Source organism: Pristis pectinata, chromosome 7 (assembly GCF_009764475.1).
Source record: "Pristis pectinata isolate sPriPec2 chromosome 7, sPriPec2.1.pri, whole genome shotgun sequence".
Lineage (NCBI taxonomy): Eukaryota > Metazoa > Chordata > Chondrichthyes > Rhinopristiformes > Pristidae > Pristis > Pristis pectinata.
This window is the reverse complement of record NC_067411.1, coordinates 90,793,782-90,816,777: the sequence shown is the minus strand read 5'-3', so window position 1 is coordinate 90,816,777 and position 22,996 is coordinate 90,793,782. Positions and strand designations below refer to the sequence as shown.

The 22,996-nt window shown below is 41.8% G+C and overlaps 1 protein-coding gene across 1 annotated transcript in view; it reads right to left on the bottom strand.

Annotated features, from left to right (window-relative positions):
• Positions 1–20,908, bottom strand: part of LOC127572632 (solute carrier organic anion transporter family member 3A1-like) — a 257,725-nt gene extending 236,817 nt beyond the window's left edge. Inside the window, exons 1-2 of the mRNA XM_052020100.1 lie at positions 19,282–20,908; positions 2,419–2,884 (exon numbers count right to left, since the gene is read on the bottom strand). Of these exons, the coding sequence (XP_051876060.1) occupies positions 2,419–2,884; positions 19,282–19,413 (598 nt within the window). The 5' untranslated portion in view covers positions 19,414–20,908. The remainder of the gene's footprint in view (positions 1–2,418; positions 2,885–19,281) is intronic.
• Between the last annotated feature and the right edge of the window lie 2,088 nt (positions 20,909–22,996).

Below are 22,996 nucleotides of genomic sequence, written 5' to 3'. Positions count from 1 at the left end.
AGTAATCAACAATTTTCCTATGCTAGGGGAAGCAGACCAGTTCAAATGTACATTTATTCTACAAAGTTCCATTGTAACTCTTAATAATATACTTATTTGTGTCTAAAAGGTACTCTGAAGAACCATTGGATGATGGAATTCTCCACAGATTTTCAAATTTCCTGCCACAGAAAACAATGAGATCTTTGTATATCAATGCTTAAGTTGTGTGTACTAGTTTTGTTTTCTCTTTACAGATAAACAATTATTATTGGGGATGTGTTGGTATTGCCCAAGATATTGATTTTCTTATAAACTTTATCAATGGGAAACAAAAGCATTCATGTAAATTACACAAAAAGTCACAATGCATAATCATTCACCCATCTTAAAATAAAACAAACTTCAACCGATGCAAAGGAAGTTAATTTACGAGCAACTAATCAGCCGAGCTCTTTCTTTTATAAAGTTGTGTGTTACGCATCTGCAACCCTACATTATTACGTTTTTTAAGAGTATTCTGGTGTTGTGTCTTAACTGCATTAGCAACTCTTGAGAATTATTTGATACTCAATCAGAATTGCAAAACAACTGTCTCAAAATTAAGCGTCCTTACCACCTACTGCTCAAATCTGGATAGCACAATGTGTACAATAGGAAGGAACACACACACACACACACACACACACACACACACACACACACACACACACACACACACACACACACACACACACACACACACACACACACACACGACCTACTGACCATCCCCCGTTCATTCATTCAGAGGAAGATCAGTGTTATCATTGGATAAAAATATCATAACGTCCCTCACCCAACATTTAGGGTGAGTTTTTCTCTGCACAGTTGGTTGCCATCGATAAATCTTAAATATTTTACATAAATAGTCTTTGAAGATCAAATAAAATGGATGAAGGAAGTTAATAATTACAGAGATGATTGAACCCAAAAAGGAGTATGACTGGATATCCAAGAAGACCACTATGAACAGCTAACTTGCTTGTTGTTATGCCGGGGGAATTAATATCCAACTCTAACATCACAGATATGACTGCAGTACATATAATCAATAGGATCCACAGTGGCAACACAAGTTTTCTTTGGCAACACTTCGAGACCACTGCTCTCTTAACACCAGAATGAGACGGCAATGTTACAGGAATGCCATCAACTCAAAGTTTTCCTCCAGGTCACACACAACTCCATCAGTAGCTTCGACATTTATTGTAGGTCCCTTCAGCATTGCCCTATGAATTCTTAGACCTTGCAACCAATACCAAAAGTACAAGGACGGCAACAATTCAAGGAGAAGATCTATTGCGTCTCCTTTGGGTAACCAGGGATGGCCAATTAATGTGGCTTTCCCAGCAGTAGCTTAATCCCAAGAATATCATTTTAAAAAGGTGTCTTTGCTGGTTAACAGTAGAACTGTGAAAGTAAAAGACCAACTCTGTTTACCCTCTAAGTTAAAAGGTAATTTTATTGCATAACATTTGGCATGTTTTTACAATCTGAAAATGTTGGTTGACGCCTGACACTTGCAAGAATGGGAGAAGACAGAGACAAGGATAAGAGAGCAAAATGAGTTCATTGCCAGGAGTAAACCACCACCATTTTCCATTTAATAGTGACAGTATTACAGTGGTTGTTAAAGGTCCACATGAACATTATGAAAGGTTACAATAATTTGTCAGAGAAAATGGGAAAAGCACTGATCTAATTGATAAAAACACAGTAACTCCAGTATTTTTGCTCAGAATGCACTCTATAAACATTCTTCCTCTGAATTTCTTCCATTTTTTTCTTCAATTGGGGTAACTTTCAATAAGAACATTTGTGGATGACTTGCAAAAATTATTTTTTAAAACGGCTTTGTTACCACAGAGTAAAATTAATTTTAACTGGAAAGCAATATATTGAAAGAAAAACGTCTTGTCAAACTGCCATTTCTGAGAGTGGAATTTTGAAACCACTGGGCAATTATGGTAGAGTGAAGTTCCTTAAATGTCAACAATTTGCCCAAATTAACTCATTCGGAGAATTATGCTCTATTAATGTTTACAGTAGTCTTCATTTAGCTTTCAAGGACACCGTAGAAAGTTACCATATTGATTGAATTTCTACAGGATCGTGAAATCAGTTTCTCTTTAGTCATTGACAGATTAACTGTGAATTCTGAAAGTGAAATAAGCCTTAAATAGTTTCACTCTGGAGTTAACTGTGGATACAATTATTGCATCTTGTTTCAAACCACAATCTCTGAATAGAACAGATGACTGATAAATGATCAAATGAAAAAGTTGCCATTATCTTAATTCATCCAATAAATGCTGGAAATATGTATGACTGGAAGGAATTGTTAACAACACTATTGCTTTCGAAAGGGAATCTGAGAACGACAAAAAAAGTACTCACCAATATAAAGCGATGAATCTCTCTTTCGTACATGGTCATCAATATAGGAGACCCCAAGCGGTTGAATAGGAGTTGCTCCAGCCCCAATGATAACCTGAGCCACAATAACCAGGACATACATCATGTTTGTTGTTTCTGTTTCTGCACAGGTCTTTAGATTCTTTTCCACTGCAATTTGCTCTTCCTCCAAGGAAAGGTTTGCCATACATGTGTCCTTCAATGCTGATGTATCCACCTGCTTGTATTGATACTGATGGCTTAGAAACTCAGGCAGTGCACAAAATAAAGACCCAATGGCCATTATGATTCCACCACAACCGATCAGTCGTGGCCTATGACCCTTGCCACCGAAATAGCTCACCAACAAAATTATCATGAGATTTCCGATCTCAAAGCTGCTTGCAATTACTCCCAGTTCAGTGCTATGTAGGTCAAATCGTCTCTCCAGTGTTGTTAGAATACTGACCTGTGAAACACATGAGAAAAGTACTGTCAATATTAAAAACTGAGGAGAATTAGTTTTAAAAGGCATCAACTTGGTTTAACATTTATTTACACCAGGGTTTGAGTCTATTTCACAGCATATTTATAAACCCTTTTGTGAAAAATAGGTTATTATCTGCTTGTAAACACAGTTTTGTTGTCTGCATCAATAGTTGTATGTGGTATGACAAAAAAACATTGTGTATGGTTGCCATACAGTACTCTGCTAGTAATTTGCAGTCACTGCATTCAAATCCTATTAGAGAGCTGGAAACTAATCACAAGAAAACTGCTAAATTATTATGTCTGTGCTTCAAGGTGATTTAAAGACATCCCTAAATGTGTCATTTGTCCTACTGGTAGAGAATGGAATCTTACATGTGTGCTCTCCTATTCTCGCAAGCAAAATGTGTAAAATTTTGACCTTTGTTTACACTTGGTGCAAACCATTGTCTCAACAAAAGTATCGAGCAATAAATAAAAAAAGAGCAGGAACCCAGTTAATAACTTATATATTTTTTGTCAATTGTGAAGGAGCCAACAAAAAAATTGGGCAAAGACGTGGACTTGTTACTTAACAACGAGGTGACCAGTACACTTCAACCAAGGATAAACCACTACCTTCATGTTTTTGTAACTAAAGTAAATCAAAACTGTGAGGGCACCCAGGCTCAAATCTATGATAAGGACCTGCTGACACCAGGTGTTATGCGTGAACTGAATAAATGCAATGATAAGGGAAATGATTGAAATATAGGACGGATTTCTAAATTCTGCTCAAAAAGTGTATATGAACACAACTTCAAAATACCCTTCACAGTCAAATGGGGGGGGGGGGGGGTGGAGGGGGAAGCATCAAGACCAACTCAAGACAAGAGCAATCCAGAAGCAAGCTTTTGCAGGATGAGTATAGTGTGAAGAGGAAAGATTCTCCCTGGTGACTTCAGTGCCAACTCTACCCCTACACCGTCCAGCTGCCTGGTACATTTTGGTAACTTGTATGACCATTCTATGCTGTTGATGCAGCTGTATACCTAATGGGTTATAATCAAGCGTCATTCCTAAATCTATCACTTTCGACAATGCTGTCAGGCTCTGAGCCAATCGATCTTAAAACACTAACACAACAATGTTGTGGTTAATATCATCAGTTCAGCTAGGGATGGGATGATCAGATGCTCATAAAACAAAATTCTTGTATTTCATACATAGGGATTTTTTAGAAAGCAAGTACATTTATTTACTACTCTAGTTGTACAGTCATTTACAGTTGTTAAGAGTTACAACTTCAGTGCTTAGATTCCAAGAATACGAATATTTTACAGGAGAGGTTTTCTATGTGAGAATAAAAACATTTTATTGACAATTTAAGAGTGGTATTACATAAAGTATAGTGAGGCTGGAGGTTATATTACCCTCTATTAAATGGATTCAGTATCCTGGGCCAAAAGCACCAAAGCCACTGAAATATTTGAAACAGATGAAAGTGCATTGAAATTACAGTTCCCACAACTGTATGAATTTTACAAAACAGGACGGAATCATCCACATTAACAAAAGGGACAAATGCCGCCAATGTTATTGTTTTATCAATGAGCCAATTATTCTATGAATACAGTAGAGGATGTACAGGCTGCAACTGTCCCAAACATCAGACAAATAAAAAGGAAACTTCAGTTTCTGCAGTCAAAGGAGTTATCAGCAACTCTGAGTGTGGGCAGGAATTTAAATTTAACCACTTTTGGAGGGACATTAAAAAGCCATAGAGCACTACAGCACAGAAACAGGCCCTTCTGCCCATCTAGTCCATGCCGACCCAATCTTTTGCCTAGTCCCACCTACCTGCACCCGGACCATATCCCTCCAAACCACCCCTGCCCCCACCCCATCCGTCTACCTATCCAAACCTCTCTTAAATTTTATAATTGTACCACTTCCGCTGGCAGCTCGTTCCACTCTCGCACCATCCTCCGAGTGAAGAAATTTCCCCTCAGATTCCTCTTACATGTTTCACCTTTCACCCTAAACCTATGTCCTCTAGTTCTAGTCTCACCCAACCTTAGGGAAAAAAGCCTGCATGTATTCACCTTATTTATACTCCTCATAATTTTGGATACCTCTATAAGATCTCATCTCATTCTCCTGCACTCCAGGGAATAAAGTCCTAACCTATTCAACCTCTCCCTATAACTCAGGTCCTCAAGTCCCGGCAACAACCTTGTAAATTTTCTCTGTACGCTTTCAAGGTTATTGATATCTTTCCTGTAGGTAGGTGACCAGAACTGCACACAATTCAGCCTCACCAATGTCTTGTACAACTTCAACGTAACATCCCAACTCTTGTATTCAATGTGCCTGAGGCCACATACCACCAGACTTAAGGACAGCTTCTACCCCACTGTGATAAGACTATTGATCAGTTCCCTTATACAATGAGATGGACTATGGCCTCACGATCTACATTGTTGTGACCTTGCACCTTATTGCACTGCACTTCCTCTGTAGCTGTGACATCTTACTCTGTACTGTTACTGTTTTTACCTACACTACATTAATGCACTTTGTACTAACTCAATGTAACTGCACTGTGTAACGAATTGACCTGTACGATCGGTTTGTAAGACAAGCTTTTCACTGTACCTCGGTACAAGTGACAATAATAAACCAATACCAATACCGATTTATGAAGGCCAAAGTGCCAAAAACTCTTCATACAACCCTATCTACCTGTGATGCCACCTTCAAGGAACCACGGACCTGTATTACCAGGTCCCCCTGTTCTACCGCACACCTTGGAGCCCTACCATTCACTAGGTAAGTCCTACCCTGTTTTGTCCTCAGAACTGTATTTTGGCATCTGTCCATAGGTGCATACATTGTGCTCAATGATTACTGAGAGGTGGGGTATGCCAATGCAACCACCCACCCACCAGTGACTCAGTTAACAGCCTGTCAGAGTCCAGGAACCTACATATAACTATTCCATTTCACAATCAAAAATTTTCTGATTTACCTTTTTTTTTAAGTAAGAGATCATTCAAGTTTAATGAAAATGCAGAATCAGGAAATGGTTCCAAGCTTTTTATTACAAATGAATTGTTGTGAAGGAACACTTCTTCACTTATTTCTCTGAGGGGTTCACATAAACAATCATGAGGTCCTGATTAAAAAGGTCCTGCCTTTCCCTTGAAGGCAGCCTGCTACACTGCCAAAAGGAAATTAGCTTATTTGCAATAGAAGGAACAAATAAAAATATCATAAACATTAGATTTCAGTGCAGCCCCACAACTGCATCAACATAAAAGAATCCAAGAGTCCTTGAGAAAACCAATTACAATATTAATTTGTCACAAGCACTGATACTGATTAAGAAGCTGAAGAGGTATTCATCATCCTCTGAAGAGCAGTCTAGAAATGTTTTGGACACCTCCAGCCCAATTTTCTCTTCCCTCCAACAGTATTAACCCTCAGTGATTAGGGACATTATTCTCACCAGACACTACAACTTCATCTGATTGCAAGCTCTCTACACTTAACAAACATTCCTTTAGATCGCAACCCAATTCCAATCTGAGAGAAAGCTTGCCATCTATCAAAAGCCTGTTCCTCTTTGTTTCCCTTATTTGCATCGCAATAAATTATTCGTATTAAGGAAGGAATTCAGTCATAACAGCCTAAGTTTAAGATTTTTGATGATGACAAAAATTAAACAAATCAAGAATCTGCCATGGTTTCAGTCATGGTGCAATTTACACAAAGTGCTGTAAATATGAAGCAGAATGGTTAGCATATGAACTGAGGTTAACATTAAAGATAGAACGTTAGATGTTCCAAAAAAGTTGTTCACTATAACTGTCACCAGACTTCTTTTACTACTGGTACTGACTGGCCGGGTGTGTATTCCCAAAACTTTCTTACACACATTCAGATTTCTGTATTTCTGGCTTTTTGTATTTAGATCAATTCTGCAGTCCCACCCTCTGGTAAACCACCACACTTTCAGGAAATGTGGCTTGGAGATTCAACCCAAAATGATACAACTCCATTTCCAACTTGCACTTCCTGCAGTCACCACCTCCCTGCTGGGATTTTCCAGATCATTCTTAATAGCATCATATTCATCTGGTTCAAAACTGAATTTTTAAAAAATGTATTTCAAGGTCTTTTTTAATCTGTGAATGTTTCTCAAAATTGCCCTATACTGCCACTTTATGATGCTGCAGCAGGAAATATACTTCTAACTTCCATTGGTATTCTTCGTGAGTATAGACTCAATATAATTCCAAAATGCAATTAACTCATATCAAAGTAATATTATATCCCTAAAAAGCTTGTAAAGACTCTGGTATACTTGCTCAGAATGTATGTTTACAATTATTATTCCCCTCTCCCGCTCACGGCGTTTTTACAGCTAACTGCATTTTCAGGTCTGAATTTATTTACTCTACTTCAATATTTAACTTCATATGTAACTGTTACAATAATTGTTCAATTTTTCTGTGCAACTAACTTTACCCACTCCACATACAGACCATTTTTCTTATAACAGCTACCTGTAATAAGATACAATCGGTCCTCTCCACAACAGGTAAGAGATGCTAGGGAATATAATAGCCAAACATATAAGATAAACATGTATTAGATTTTATGCTTCAGGAAAGTTGAAGAGAAATTTTGCAGATAATGTTTTCATTAACCAGACCTAGTTGATTGTATGGTCCTATGACTCAGGAATGAGAAGACACAGACAAATGATTCAAATTTTGCTTTTATAGTTGCTGTCAATTCAATTACCTGGGTACTACAACAGTGAGTGCTAATGAACAAGTTGAATGATGCCACTGGTGAGATATTTCCATTCCCCACCTCAGATACATGGCGCTCACTTAAAAACTGGGCATAAAGGTATGGTTCATAATTTTGACTTGTTCTGACTTTTTCCGACTGATAACAAAACAGGTTCTTTCCCATCCCCTCCTGACTTGTAGAGGACAGAACTACAAAAAATACTTCATTTTTATTTGCAAGAAATGACAAGAGAATTTTTTCTTGCTGTTCCTTGCAGTTCCAGCTTGGCTTCAGTGACATTTTTGTCCAACGGCACTTTCCCGTTATCACCACTACAATGAACAGTTAATGAAATGCAAAATCTTTAAAGTATAATGTGTTAGCACCATCTTCTCACAGTGGCTTACACTTGTGTTTGTTGGAACACTAGCTGGACGATATTGGGCCAGAATGCACAGATGCACATACTGGAGCTGGCCAGTAGTTCTCCATCAGTGTTCCAGGTTTCTGTGTCTACTTGCTGTCCTGGAGATTAGATGCCTGCATATCAGACCTCTCTCCCTCTGTCCCTGCACTCACCATTGAGTCAAGGGGTGTTCTCTCCATAGCTGAGTTGAAAAGCTGGTTACACTTTGTAATTGTAATTAACCATCAGCTTTAAAACAGTTATCTAGCAAGGTACCATTCAGTTGTATGGGATTGCCAATCTTCATTTAACAGCTAAGATTAGGTAAGTGTTTTTGTATGTTTTTCTTTAATTTGTTACATATTTATGGATTTTAACTAATTAACATCAGTTTCATGGGCTTTTAAATAAATGTTTTGTTTACATTTAATCCTACCAATATATTTTTAATCAGTCAGTTTTTCCCCCAACAGTTTTCTAATGTGCCTGATCATCAGAAACATTTGGAAAAAGTGAAGAGGCCTTCTGACAGCACAAAGGCACTGGGAGCCATGTGGCTACAAGAAGGTTAGTGCAACCACTGAATATCACAAGAGGCAAGTGTGAGGTACAGGCTGCATCACCCAACCCAGTATGTTCCGGTGAAATTCTACCTTAAGTTACCACCCTCAGCATTTATCAACAGCACTTTCAGATGATTAAAGTAGTGCCAATGAATATATTGAAATATATTATTACAAAACACAGATGAAAGAATACATCACAACAGATCCCGTCAAATATGTTCATTGATCTAGACTACTAAAGTTATTAAAATAAAATAAATAAGGAGGAAGTGGCTCAGACAGATCTGCACCTGGAGTTCTGTGAATTCATACCAAGCCAACAGTATAATTACTGTATAAGGATTTCAAACATTTGCCTGAAGTTTCTCTCTGCATTTTTAATGGAAGTTTTAGCAAATATTAACACATATTCCACAGTGTAATATCATGGCCTGTTTCTTTTCCTCCCTCATCTCTGCTTTTTTTTCTGCAAAATAAGCTTAACTCTTTAGTGAATTCTGAATCATCACAAGTAGTGAGTAAATGTCTGTCTTAGTTGGAGAAGTGATGGGACATTTCATGGCCTCAGCACAGAGAGGAGAGCCAAGTCAGGAGAAAGTTAAATCTTTAATTAATAGAAGAAAAATCCAGTATGTTCTGATGTGTGTGTTCCCCACCCAACAACATCCACCAGGCCCATTCTGAATTTTGTTTCAGATGCCCCCAAGTAAAAGTCCATAAACGACTGTCTCTATCTCCCATATTTACCACTGACTGCCCGCTTATTTTTCAGCTTTCCCCTTCCAATAAGCCTTCATTTACACTAAAGTTCAATCTGCATTCCTTCAAATATCTTTTTTAATTAGTCTGATTTTTCTGAATGTTATCTTTCTCCCCTGCTCTACTCGCATAGCTTCATATTAACCATAAATATCATACTACCACCCCTCCAAGTCACACATCATCCTGACTTGGAACATACTGCTTGTCCCTCATCATCACAGGGTCTAAATCCTGGAATTCCCTTCCTAACAGCAATATGGGAATGTCTTCCCCAGAAGAACTGCAGTAGTTCAAGAAGATGGCTCACCTCCACCACTGCCTCAAAGCAACTAGATTGGGCAAGCAATGGGGTATGTCGTGGCCTCAGCAGAGAGAGGAGAACCAAGTCAGGAGAAAGTTAAATCTTTAATTAATAGAAGAAAAATTCAGTAGGTTCTGTTGTGTGTGTTCCCCACCCAACATCTACCAGGCAATAAATGCTGACCTTGCCAGTAACAGCCAAATCCCAAAAATTCATGAAACAAACCATTGTATGTGAAACATGACTACAAGAGACCCAAAACACTCCACATATCAAATGGCTTCCACTTGTGCATCTTATTTCCAAGCTAGATTTCAATTTAGTTATCTGATTTACCATTAATTTTACAAGCGATGCAAAATGTGTGAAAAGAAACACCTACTGGTTTTCAGTAACTATTTAGAACTACAACCCGCTGATAATGAGCACTTATTGTGGCTTCTGTGCTCTTTGGGTGAGCATTGACAGAACAAGTTCTCTGGATGCTTTTCACAATTAAGGATTTTTGACAACCTCAGTCGAGATTTCCAGTTTTATGTCTCATTCCTTTTTGAATGTTGGAGCAGTCCATCACAGGAGGTGCAGCTACACATTTCAAGAATTCCTTTCTTTCCTAAACCTTCCATGCAATTTTGTTTTGCATTGTCAAATTCATGAGCTGCAAGAGCTCAGAAATGTTATCAGCAAACTAATACAATGCTGAGTTACAGCTCTCCACTCTGCTTCTAATGTTAAAATTCATATTGCCTTACAACATTGAAAGAGGTCATTCAGTCCATTGAGTCTATGATAGTTCTCAGAGCAATTCCATCAATCCTATTTCCCCACTTATTTCCATGTCACCTATTCTCTCACATGTGCCCATTAAAAAAACCTCTAAATCTTCCACTACCTATGTATGCTCGATGCAATTTGCAGTAGCCAATCAGCCTGATAACCAGCACTTCTTTGTGATGTGCGAGGAAACCAGACCATCCAGAGCAAAACCCACAGGCAGAACAGGCAAACTCCACACAGACAGCACTTGAGGTCGCAATTAAATTTAGGTCGCTGGAGCTGTGAGACAGCTGCAGCACCTCTATGTCACCTAGAGAAGCTAAATCTGGAAATTTCACATAATATAACAATAACTTCCAGTTATAAAGTCCCTTGACCATAGCAAGACATTCATTTGCAGATCCCAGCTGCATAATCAAATAAAAACTGACTCCAAGCCACAAAATGGGATATTAAGTCAAAAGCTTGGACAAAGAGATAGATTTTGAAGAGCTTCTTACAGAAAAATAAGGTGGTGTTGGAGAAAAGGAGGGAATTTCAGAGCTAAGGGCCTTACCAGCTGAAGACACAGTCATCAAAAGTGGAGTGATTAAATTTAAGGATGATAACATGACCAGAATTTAGAATGCAGCTGGAGATTTATAAGGCTGAAGATGTTTATACAGGCAAGACCATGGAGGCATTTTAAATTAAGGATGGGAATTTTAATATCAAGCTATTGCTTACCCTGGAGTTCAGCATGCGTTGAGGGAATGGGTGAATACAGCACGATGCAGGTTTTAGAGTTTTGATTGATCTCAAAATTACAAGAAGTGGAATGTAGAGGCCAGCTGGGAGAGCACTGGAATAAAAACTAAAAATGCTGGGAATACCAACTAGGTCAGGGAGCAACTGTGAATGGAGAGACGGAGCAACCATTTCAAGTTGATGACCTTTCATCCGAATTGGGAAAAGTTTCAGGAAAACAGATTTTAAGATGCAGAGAAAGGGAGGTAAAGAAGAGAAAGTGAAAAATAAAGTCTGTAAAAGGGTGGAAGGCAGAAGAGATTAAATGACAGAAAGCAATGGTAATGCAAAGTGATAAAGGATAGTAACAGGGAAAGTAAATCTCATCTGCCTTCCCTTCTGAGCATTTCCAACGCTTCCTGCTTAGTGCAGTGGTTAGCGTAACACCATTACAGCGCCAACGACCCAGGTTCAATTCCAGCTGCTGTCTGTAAGGAGTTTGTATGTTCTCCCCATGTCTGCGTGGGTTTCCTCCGGGTGCTCTGGTTTCCTCCCACATTCTAAAGACGTACAGCTTAGGAAGTTGTGGGCATGCTACGTTGGCGCCGGAAGCGTGGCGACACTTGCGGGCTGCCCCCAGATCACTCTACACAAAAGATGCATTTCGCTGTGTGTTTGGATGTACATGTGACTAATAAAGATATCTTATCATATCCTTCGTTTTCAGATTTCTGGTGGTGTTTTGCTTCTGTGTAGTATATCAGAGTAGTTAAGTCAGGAGGTAAAAAAGTATGGCTGAGGGTTTCAGCAGCAGGTGAACTAAGGCCTGAGCAGAGTCCTACATCATGCTAGAGGTGGAAGTAGGCAGCTTTAGTGATAGTGTGGAACTGTGGCTGGAAGCTCACCTCGGAGTTAGATATGACACCAATCTAGTTCAGTTTCAAACAGCTGTCAGAAGGAAGGACAGAGCCAGTGACTAGGGAATGGTTTGATGGAGGAACCAAACATAGCAGTACTCATCACGGTGGAAACTTAGGCTAGTATCGGATATTAGGGAAGCTGTCAAAAATGCAAGTGAAAGAGGTGGAGATAACAGAAGTTTTGGTCAGATGTTGCAGCATAAATGTGAAAATGGAGTATTTGTGGATGATACTGCAGCATGTCAATGAAATGGAAGGACAGGGATGGGTCATTAAGGGACAGCAGAGTTCATGGTACAGGAGCAGGAAGTGGAGACTTGCTGATGATTCTTTAGTTACAATGGGATAGGTAGTTCTGATGAAATGACCTTCTCATTTAAAGTAAGGGCTCCTTGACTCGGTAAGTTTGTGTATGGAATTCTGAATAGAACTTTCAATTTTCTTTTCTTTTGTACTTTAAATAGTCCAGGTTATAATTAGTTCTCTTGATCCTCCTAGGATATTAGCCAGACTCTATGTTCTCCCTGTGACCCACTACGTTTCTTCCAACTGTTCCAGCTTTCTCTCACATCCCAAAGAAATGCAGATTAGTAGGTTAACTGTATATTGTGAATTGCCCCTAGTGTTCAGCTGAGTGGTAGAATCTGGTAGGAGTTGATGGGAATGGGGGGGGGGGGGGGAAATAAAATGCAATTAATGTAACGGTTGGTGGATTCTGTGGGCTGAAGGGTCTGTTCCCATCTGTGTGACTCTATCAGAAAGACTAAGGTTTGAAACTAGTCCATCTCTAGATGTTATGGTTCAGCTACTTACCAAATAAACTCAGTCAGCCAAGGAACAGACCCAAGTGGGCACACTTCCCCAATTGCCTATTCAAGACATCTCAAGCTTTTGCTCATCTCAGACTTTCCCTCATATTCTGGTCCTTTCTCAAGTTAAGTGTCTTAGCCTGAACTTCTTCTGCTAGCAGTCTATTCCATTAATTATACTATTGAGAAAAATGTCCATTTGTCAATCCCCAATCAAGCCAAACTTAGTAATTTTGAGCCCTCATAATTCACTTCTGTTCTGATGAACCAGGCATGCAGCAACGTTATCTTTAGACTCTGTGTGTGGGTAATAGGATGGGATATTCTCTTCTGTTGTCTCTAAGTGGTGGAAAAGTAATGCACCAACGCAGAGCCTCATTTTAAAAAGTAAGAATATATCACTCAGCAAACAGAATGACACCACAGTTCATGAAAATTACATTCAGAAGTTAGAGGTAACTAAGACCACCATGATCATTGCCTCATAGCTACAGAGAAATGGTAAAAGTGAGTTTCCAAGTTCTGCATGAAAAGGAATGCAGAGCATAAAGCTGTCATTGGCCCATGGGCTTTAGATTTGAGTCATCTGTCTGACATCAGTTCCTTAACAGTCATAGAGTTGTACAGCACGGAAAAAGGCCCTTCAGCCCATACTTGCCCATGCTGACCAAGATGTATATCCAAGCTAATCCCATTTCCCAGCACTTGGCCCGTATCCCTCTAAACTCTTGTCATCCATACACCTGTCCACAGACTTCTTATGAACCTGCTTCAACGACTTCCTCAGGCAGCTGGTTCCATGCATCTGCCACCAGCTGTGTAAAGAAGTTACCCCTTCAGGTTCTCATTAAAACTTTCATCATTCACTTTAAAACTATGTCCTCAAGTTTTTGATTCCCCAACACTGGAAAAAGGACCACTCACCCTATCTGTGCCACTCATGATTTTATATACCTCTATGAGATCACCCCTCAGTCTTCTACACTCCAAGGAGTTAAGTCCCAGTCTATCCAACGTTTCCCTATAACTCAGTCCCTCAAATGCTGGCAACATCCTTGTAAATCTCTTTTGCACTCTTTCCAGTTTAATCACATTCTTCCTATAAAATGGTGACCAAAAGTGAACACAGTACTCCAAGTGTGGCCTCACCACCGTCTTGTACAATTGCAACATAACTTCCCAACTGTTATATTTAGTGCCCTGACTGATGAAGGCCAGCGTGCCAAAAGCCTTCTTCACTGCCCTATCTACCCCTGACTTCACTTTAAGGGAACTATACACCTGTACTCCAAGGTCCCTCTGTTCTACAACAGTACCCGGGGCCCTTCCGTTCAATGTAAAAGCCCTACCTTGATTTATCCTTCCAAAATGTAACACTTTGCACTTATCCGAATTAAACTCCATTTGCCATTCCTCAGCCCACCTACCCAGCCGATCAAGATCCCACTGCAATTCTGGATACTCCTCTTTACTGTCTACAATGCCACCTATTTTAGTGTCATCTGCAAACTTACTAACTATTCCTAGTATATTCTCATCCAAATCATTGATATAGATGACAAATAACAATGGGCCCAGTGCCAACCCCTGGGGCACACCACCAGTCGCAGACCTCCAGTCTGAGAAACATCCTTCCACCATCATCCTCTGTTACCTACCATCCAGCCAATTTTGTATACAGTTTGCTAGCTCTCCTTGGATGCCATGTGATCTAACCTTCCAGAGCAGCCTACCATGCAGAACCTTATCAAAAGCCTTACTGAAATCCAGATATACTACATGTACCACCCTCCCCCCGCCAACCTTCCTTGTCACTTCATCAAAAAACTCAATCAAATTCATAAGACAAGATCTCCCACGGATGAAGCCATGCTGGCTACCCCTAATCAATCTCTACTTTTCTAAATGCAAGTATATCTTGTCCTTCAGAATGATTCAGAGTCTGTAAGGAGTTACTTGTCTGTTCTAGAGCAAGAATGAAGACATCACATGCTTATTTGCACAACACGTTTTGATTCATAAGTCTTCAATTTCTGCATTCAAATAGCCAACCATAAATGGTGCAGGTGGTTTGAATTTAATTAGCTATAATTTATACACAGTGATAACTCCAGACTAATTGTGAATTGCCCCACAATTACACTCATAACAAGGATGAGGTGAAAAAACAGCCACCTGACAAAAAGAAGTTCTTCTTTCTCCTGCTGCAGTTTGTTTGAATAATATTATCATTTTTGCAGCTTAAAGTAAAATGAGAAAGTGGCAAGTTCAAATACATATTCATTGTTCTGTACTCCACTCCACCTCCTTGCTTCAGGAATGTAAGGGAAAGCCTGTGTTAAAGTAGACAGATTGTTTTACAGGCCGTGTATGAGAGAAAGTGGAAACAACAAGGAGGAAGCAGGTCCAAGGGGATAACAAGATACTGTATTAATAAAACACCTTTCAATAAACAGATATTGGGCTGGAAATTGCAGGCATGTGCCAACAATTCTATGACGGCTTTCATCGGGATAAATACCATTATGTTGGAATTCTCACACAAATATGGAAATCCCAAATTTTGTTGACCTTTCTTAACCCAGCAACCTTCTGATGTGAAATTCCTCATGGAGTCCGATGACAGACTAAACATTTGTTCCAATTTTCCAGAGATTACACTGAGGAATCTGCCTGTTCAACCAGTGTATTGGATAGAAACAGAAACTGTTCAGTGGATACGAATGACTGTGAGTGACCTAGATAAGGATAAGGTACTCTACATTTCTTGCTGAATTGCTCAAATCTTTTAATTGTTTAAATGTGTTCAAGTTTTTATGTTTCAATATTTAATCATTTTTTAACAAGTGTGAATAGTCTATTGATGCTTTACATGTTTTTGAATGTTTCTGAACATCAGAGACATCCAGAAGTATTCATAACCCTTGTTAGGTTTGAAAGCTGGCTAAGCTTGGGGAAGAGGCTTGGAGTTTCTCAGCTATTTCTGTGGGTGGGGCTTGTTTGGGCCACCCACATGAACAAGGCCTTGCTTCCATACAGGACCACCTCATCTTGAATTAGGACAGTTTGGGGCAGCAATTCAACACGTTTGGATCTAGAAAAGGTGGTGGCTTATTGCTAACAGCAAGCGTTAGATCAATCTGCTGTTGGTGTTGGTTAGAGGCTGTTGACTAGGATATCAGAAAAACTTCCTTGCTCCTCTTCCATCTTGGCAGTCACACTGGCCTTGATTTAATGTTTTATTGTTTCCAATGGATAGCAATCGAACAAAGGAACCCTGGCCAGGAAAGCTAAGGTCATCAAGTAGCATTCAAGGCAAGGTGAAAAAAAAAATCAGAAATCCAACCAACAAGTTTTCTGGGATCTTTGGATCAGTTCCATTTCACACACTGAATTCACCAGCTGAGTCAGTGTCCCCTGGGACATGGCTTTGTTATTGCTGGAACACCAGGGTAACAAAAGTGGGATATGTGACATTTGCCAGCACATCACGGATTCTTCAAACTGTGATTCAAAAAACGTAAACATTTTCAGAAAAATTATTCCCTGCAAACTCAAAAAAAAGAGCTCAGCACCCTTTACATTTTAAAAATGCTGTTTTTGGACACTTTGATTTGAATTACAAAACAGGGCGCATAATTCCGGCAATTGGTTGTAAGCACTACATGGGTAAAACCAGTTTAGTTTTAACAGCTTAGGTAAAATATTGAACAGTATATAAAGGACAGAATTTATTGCCATGGTGTCTTCACTAAATAGCACTGTGCAGTGATGTGTGGTGTTCACACTGTTCAGTGGTGCGTGAATAAATGGTGCATTCTAAACTTCCCATTTAAAATGGCACTAACATTCAATTCAATGTGCAGTATGCCACAGAGCGACCAACCATGGTGCTTTTACCTCGCACTTATTGAGTCATACAGCACAGAAACAGGCCTTCTAGCCCAACTGGTCCATGTCAACCAAGATTCCCATCTAAGACAGAGATTCACCTGCACCTCACTTAATATCATCTACTGCATTCGGTGCTCCGAATGTGGCCTCCTCTACATTGGTGAGACCAAATGCAGACTAGGTGACCATTTCTCAGAACACCTGCACTCTGTCCGTAACCGCGATCTGCATCTCCCCATTGCCAGTCACTTCAACTCCCCCTCCCACTCCATCACAGATACGTCAGTCCTCGGCCTCCTCCACTGCCAGGAGAATTCCGAGCGCGAACTGGAGGAACAGCACCTCATTTTCCATCTTGGAACCTTGCAGCCTATTGGCATGAACATTGAATTCTCCCACTTTAGGTAATCCCCAACCCCCTTCCCCACACCTCCCCCCAACCATGCTTCTTCTCTTTCCTAGCCTATCTCTCTTTTTTTCCCTTTCTCTTCTACCTTTGACCCATTGCCCTGGTGGATCTGGTCTCCCCTCCTCCCCCACACCTGGCTATCATTACCTCTTCCTGTATCTACCTATCACCACCTTGTGCCCACCCCGCCACCCCTCTTTTGTCCACCTATCACTGCTCCACTTTCCCCTCCTATATATTGGGCTTCCCCTTTTCCTATCTTCAGTCCTGAAGAAGGGTCCTGACCCAAAACATTGACTGCCTGCTTTTCTCCATGGATGCTGCCTGGCCTGCTGAGTTCCTCCAGCATCATTGTGTTTTTCATCTAGTTTCCAGCATCTGCAGTCCTTTGTTTCTCCAGGATAGTTCCATTTGCCTGCATTTGGCCCATATCCCTCGAAACCTTTCCTATCCATGCACCTGTCCAAGTTTTTTTAATGAAAAAAGATAAAAGATAATTATAAACGTTTTCTCAGAGATATCACCACACAACAGCAGCGACAATCAGCGGGTATATCTTGTATTATATAAGAAGGACCATATATGGAAATAGTGGGAAGCCCTGGTGCGGAAGACCAACAGGGGAGACCAGAACCTGGATGAAATTTCAGAGCGGTGGAACTGGAGTATGAAGAGGACAGGGGCCAGTGTTTAAGCAGGCAGTTCTGGAGAAGGCCGGAGTCTCTCCTATATTTTCAAGACAAAGGGTTGAGGGGTGAAGGATGCACTAACCTGTGGAGTCTGAGGATCAAAGCATGTCAGGCTGCCATTTACAGAAGTGGGGGGCGAGGTCAATGAGATAAGTAGACCTTGTTGTGGAGTTTACAAGTCATGCATGGAGGTACAGGGAACTAGAACACTCAGAAAGAGAGAAAGCAGCAGATGAGTGAACTGGCATAAAAGGGGAGAAACAGCAGGAACAATGGTCACTCAGGTTTGTCAGGTTGGAACCTTCAACAAGGAGCACATTGGAATAGAAAAGTACCCGTGAAGTAGCCGAGGTGTGGGTGGGGGCGGACAACCTTGTACAAGCAGCTGCGGCAGTTTCCACGGAGGGCAGGATATGGGATTTGGGCATTAGATCCGAATTCCAAGATTTCGTATAGTCTGCTTTAGTCACCGGGACGGAGTGAACGGTAAGGGCTGAAAGTAGACAGCAGTCCAAGTGGAGAATGTTCTGGGACCTACCCATGGCTTTAGGTAAACGTTAAGGGCAGATAAGTCTGAATGCAAGGCGCTGAATATGAAGCCGACCCCGGGATGTGGGAAAGGGTCGCCAGAGCTGCAAGAAACAACCGTCAGAGCCCTGCCAACTTCACTTCAACTGGGCGGCACCGCAGCTAACTATATCAGCTCACGTTTGGACAGATTCTGCTCGGAGATGTAAAAACCCCAGGAGGGCGGCACAGCTACTTTTTGGCATCTTTAGTCACGCTTGAAATTCGTGGAACAATTGTGTCAGTCCAAGTTGGAAACTTTCATAAAACAAACCAGATGTGGGCTGCTGTGGTCGGAGAGAACCACCCGCCCCTTTTTCCCCATTGTATCTCTCCCGTCGAGTGACCACCCCGCTACTTGCACCTCACACCCGCGTCTGATCTCTTATACTGAAACCGCCCAGTCTGCAGAAAGGGCTCTCATCCGGACACGCCGGGATGTCAAGTCCAAACTGGAAGATCGCACTGCCTAAGGGAAATTAAGGAGGGTTTGCACAGAATGTCGCGGTGAAGTTAGGCGAAAGCAAAAAAAAAAATTCAGATGTTGCAAGTCTGAAATAAAAACAGAAAACGTGAAGATGCCCAGCAGGTCAGGCAGCATCTGTGGAGAGAGATGACCTTTCAGAAGAACTTTTATCAGAATTGAGTGGGAGTCATCAGACAAATGAAATTCATTAGCCCACATTGATCTGTGTATCTGCTTATCCAAAGCAAGCCCACTCCGTCTCTGTCGCCAGTGCTCGCTCAGCTCCCGGTCGATACTTACTAAGTAAGCGCCGCTGATACCCTGCGCCAGCATCAGCAGGCACTCAGCGATGAGAAACGTTCGGATATCCGAGAAGTAGGACTCCCGGGGGCTCCCCGCCGCCGATCGCCTGCTGTCCCTCTCATTGCTCATCCCGGTGTCGACTTGTAAAAGTTGTCAATTGAACAGAAAGGCCCGAGTGGTGAAGTGAAGAAGCCTGCGTGTCTCCGCCACTGAGCCGCACCCACCGGCCTCGCTGGCCGCAGAACGGTAGCTGGCTCTGAAATTATGTCGGAGTGAGAGGCTGTGTGAGAGAGCGGCACCGTGTCGGGGAAGGGGGTAGAATAAAGAAGTCTGTGTAAGAGAAAGATGGAATTGTGTCAGAGAGAGAGAAAGAGATTCTGAGTTAATGAGCGAGACTGGGGCAAAATGAAGATACAGAGAGAGAGAGGGACTGAGAGAGAATTGGACAGTGTGTGACTGAGGGGACTAGTGAGAGGGGGTTACTGTGTGAGAGACTTGTGGGAGGGAGGGTGCTTGAGGAAGGGTGTGTCTTTGAGGAAGAGAAGATGGGGGGGGTCTAAGAGACTGGATGTGGAGGAGGATTGAAAGATGCTGTGTGATGCGAGGGGAGGGGTGTGGAGTAGAGAACCGCGCGGAAGGGTGTGTGTGTGTGTGTGTGTGTGTGTGTTCCAGAGGTCTGCCCGTGCAAAGAGGGCAGTCCTTTCCAAGGCAGCGGGAGAGACAGAGGGCAGGGAAGTCTGTGTATCAGTGCAAGAGAGACGGCCCAATGTGACTGGGAGAGTATGTGTGAGATGGAAGGAATGCCCGCTGAAGAGGGGACGGGGATTGTGTGATAAAAGGAGAGGCAACAAGCGACTGAAGGAGCGACTCTGTGAAAGGAATGCAGGAACGGTGGATGTGATATGTCAGGCTATGTGAGGGAGTACGGGAAGAAAGCGTGTAATACAGGAGGGTGAGATTATGAGAGAGAGAGAGACAGCGAACGTCCTGACTGATGGGTCGGTGGTGTGTGATAGGTGTGACAGAGTGAGCGAGGAGGAGAGACTAAAAGGTGCCGTGTTTGAAACTGAGAGGTTATTGTGTATTAGAGGGAGTTACTGTGAGTGAAGGAGTTGCAAGTGTGTGAAGGGGAAACAGTGTGAGAGAGGGAGACACCGTATGACAGGATGGTACAGTAGGTGGGAAAGGGAGACTATGTTAGAGGGAGACGCACTGAGAGAGCGAGGCTGTGAGAGAAGGGCTGGAAAAGACTGTATGAGAGAGAGAGAGAGAGAGAGAGAGACTGCGTGTATAAGAGACGTGCGAGGGAGAGAGACTGGAAAGCTATCGAGCGACAGGCAAAGGCTGTGTGGGAGAGTGTGAAAGAGAACGCTGTATATGAGCTGTCACAAATGTTCTCTCCTTGCGCCAGAATGTCAGCAATAGCGAACCGGCCGCGAAATCCCCAGCGAGGTCCTTTTCACGTGAACTTTCCTGGGCTCTGCGTATTCCACCGTGATGACCCCTGCCTTCTGAGCCAAAAAGGGATACGTTTTCAAAAATTATCTCAAGTTGTAGCAGTTTGTTTTATTTGACACAGTCACGGCTCTGATGAAAGGTCAGCCCTGTTCCTTTCTCCACAGATGCTGCCTGACCTGCTGTGTGTTTCAAGCATTTCCCATTTTCTTAACCCTGAGACTGTTGATTCGAGTTTACGGCTGTCAATCGTGGAGCTCCGAGCTGCCAACGGCCAATGCGCTCAGACGGATCGTCCCCTCTGAATCTTCCGACAGTAACCGAATGCAAAGCGAATGCGCCGTTCCAACCGAACACACTTGTGGAGGAATAGACGTCCGAGGCGATCCGTAGTTTGAAACTTGGCACCGGACTAAAGTAACCGACAACTAACTTTGCAATAGGTTTGCCGGTGAAATCACCATCGGCTGTCCTGGTGACTGCCAGTGGGTTTGCAAAGATTGCACAGCTCGGACCAGTCCCGTCACCGTTCATCCCCTGAAATGCATTTGATTCATTCATGCATGCGGATTTCTTGAGCATAGAATCGGAGATTTGAGTTAGTATTTGGGGAACTTCCCTGCGCACGGTTGGAGCTTTGCAAATTCTTCTTTCTGCTTTCTCTCTCCCCCCCCCCCCCCCCCCCCCAACCAGATATTTTTGGCTGATCTAAGGCATGTCATCGTGCAACGGGGCGTGTGCTACAGGCAAAAACCGCAGAAGGCAATGGAACAACATTGCAACTTCCTCTCGGTTTGTGCTCGGATGGGAGGGGGAGGTGACATCGCTGAAAGCGAAACATACACCCTGGGCTTCTGTCTGTCTGTCTGCCAACAGCGCCACGTCGTGGGAGCAGGTCTGGCAAAGAGAACAGCGGCCTCGGAATTATTGCGGGCGCAGAGATAGAAGGAAATTGATTTTGACAATCACATTAAAAATTATAACGATCTGAAACTATCATTATATACCTTGCGTTAAGAAAATGGGAATTGAATTCTAAAATTATAATACTAATTATTTTTAGGATTCTCAGCATTAAAGCATAGGATTGACATTCGGTCAATCGACGAGTTGATAAATGGGATTTTTATTAAGGTGGCTTTCATCTTAATGGTCTCCGTTTTTAAAGAGGCTCTATATTCAGAAATCTGGAGCACACCTATCTTTGTTTACCCAGCAGTTAATGCCTAATCCAATTGGTTGCTTCTCAAAAGCTTCTTCATGGGGAAGTGTTTTCAGTCGTCACTGAGAAATTGTTTAGAGCAGTTGCTAAAAGCAATGTTGTTATGGATAGCTAACAGATTTTACTGGGAAAGTTTGGCTTATGATGGATTGAACATTACGTAGAATTCAACTCAAAAGACACCTGGAGGGCACAGCGTACACCTGTTCACATGACCCAAAGCATCAAGTTAAACATTACGATACTTCAGATGTGAAGTCAATGCCATCAAACTGTGGATGCTGAAAATCAGGAATAAAAATCCAGAAAATACAGAGCAGGTTAAGCAACATCGATGGACAGAAAAACAAATTTATGGTTTCCAAGTCATTGACCTTAAAGCGGGAACTGGAAAAAAAATAGAAATGTAACAGACTTTAAATGAGTGCAGAGGCAAAGAAAGCAAGAAGGGAAGGGAAGAGTCGACGAGATGGTCTGATGGAAGGTGGGAAAATGAAACAATCGGATACATTATTGGTGTTAATCCATCTACAAATGCTGCCCAAGCTTGTGGAGCATTTCCACCTTTTCTCTTTCTCGTACGCCCATTGAATGCATGCCTGTTTTGGAAGATGAGAAAATAGGCTCTTCTGCTACTTAAAAATCACAAATATTTTCAAACTGCTGAAGTAGCTGTAGGCGGTCCAGATGTTGAGTGAGATTGGGGTGGTGTCGGGGTTTGTCAGTGGTCCAGATGTTGTGTGAGATGGGGATGGTGTTGGGGTTTGTCAGTAGTCCAGATGTTGTGTGATATGGGGGTGGTGTCGGGGTTTGTCATTGGTCCAGATGTTGTGTGAGATGGGAGTGGTGCCGGGGTTTGTCAGAGGTCCAGATGTTGTGTGAGATGGGGTGGTGTTGGGGTTTGTAGAAGAGGCAGATACCTTTTGTGCATCCTTCACCACCAGAGGGAAAACATTTCAAGGGGAAGTTTATGCCAGGAGGTTGGTTTTCTGGATGTGGCTACATTGATAGGAAATCTTTAACCATTACTACATT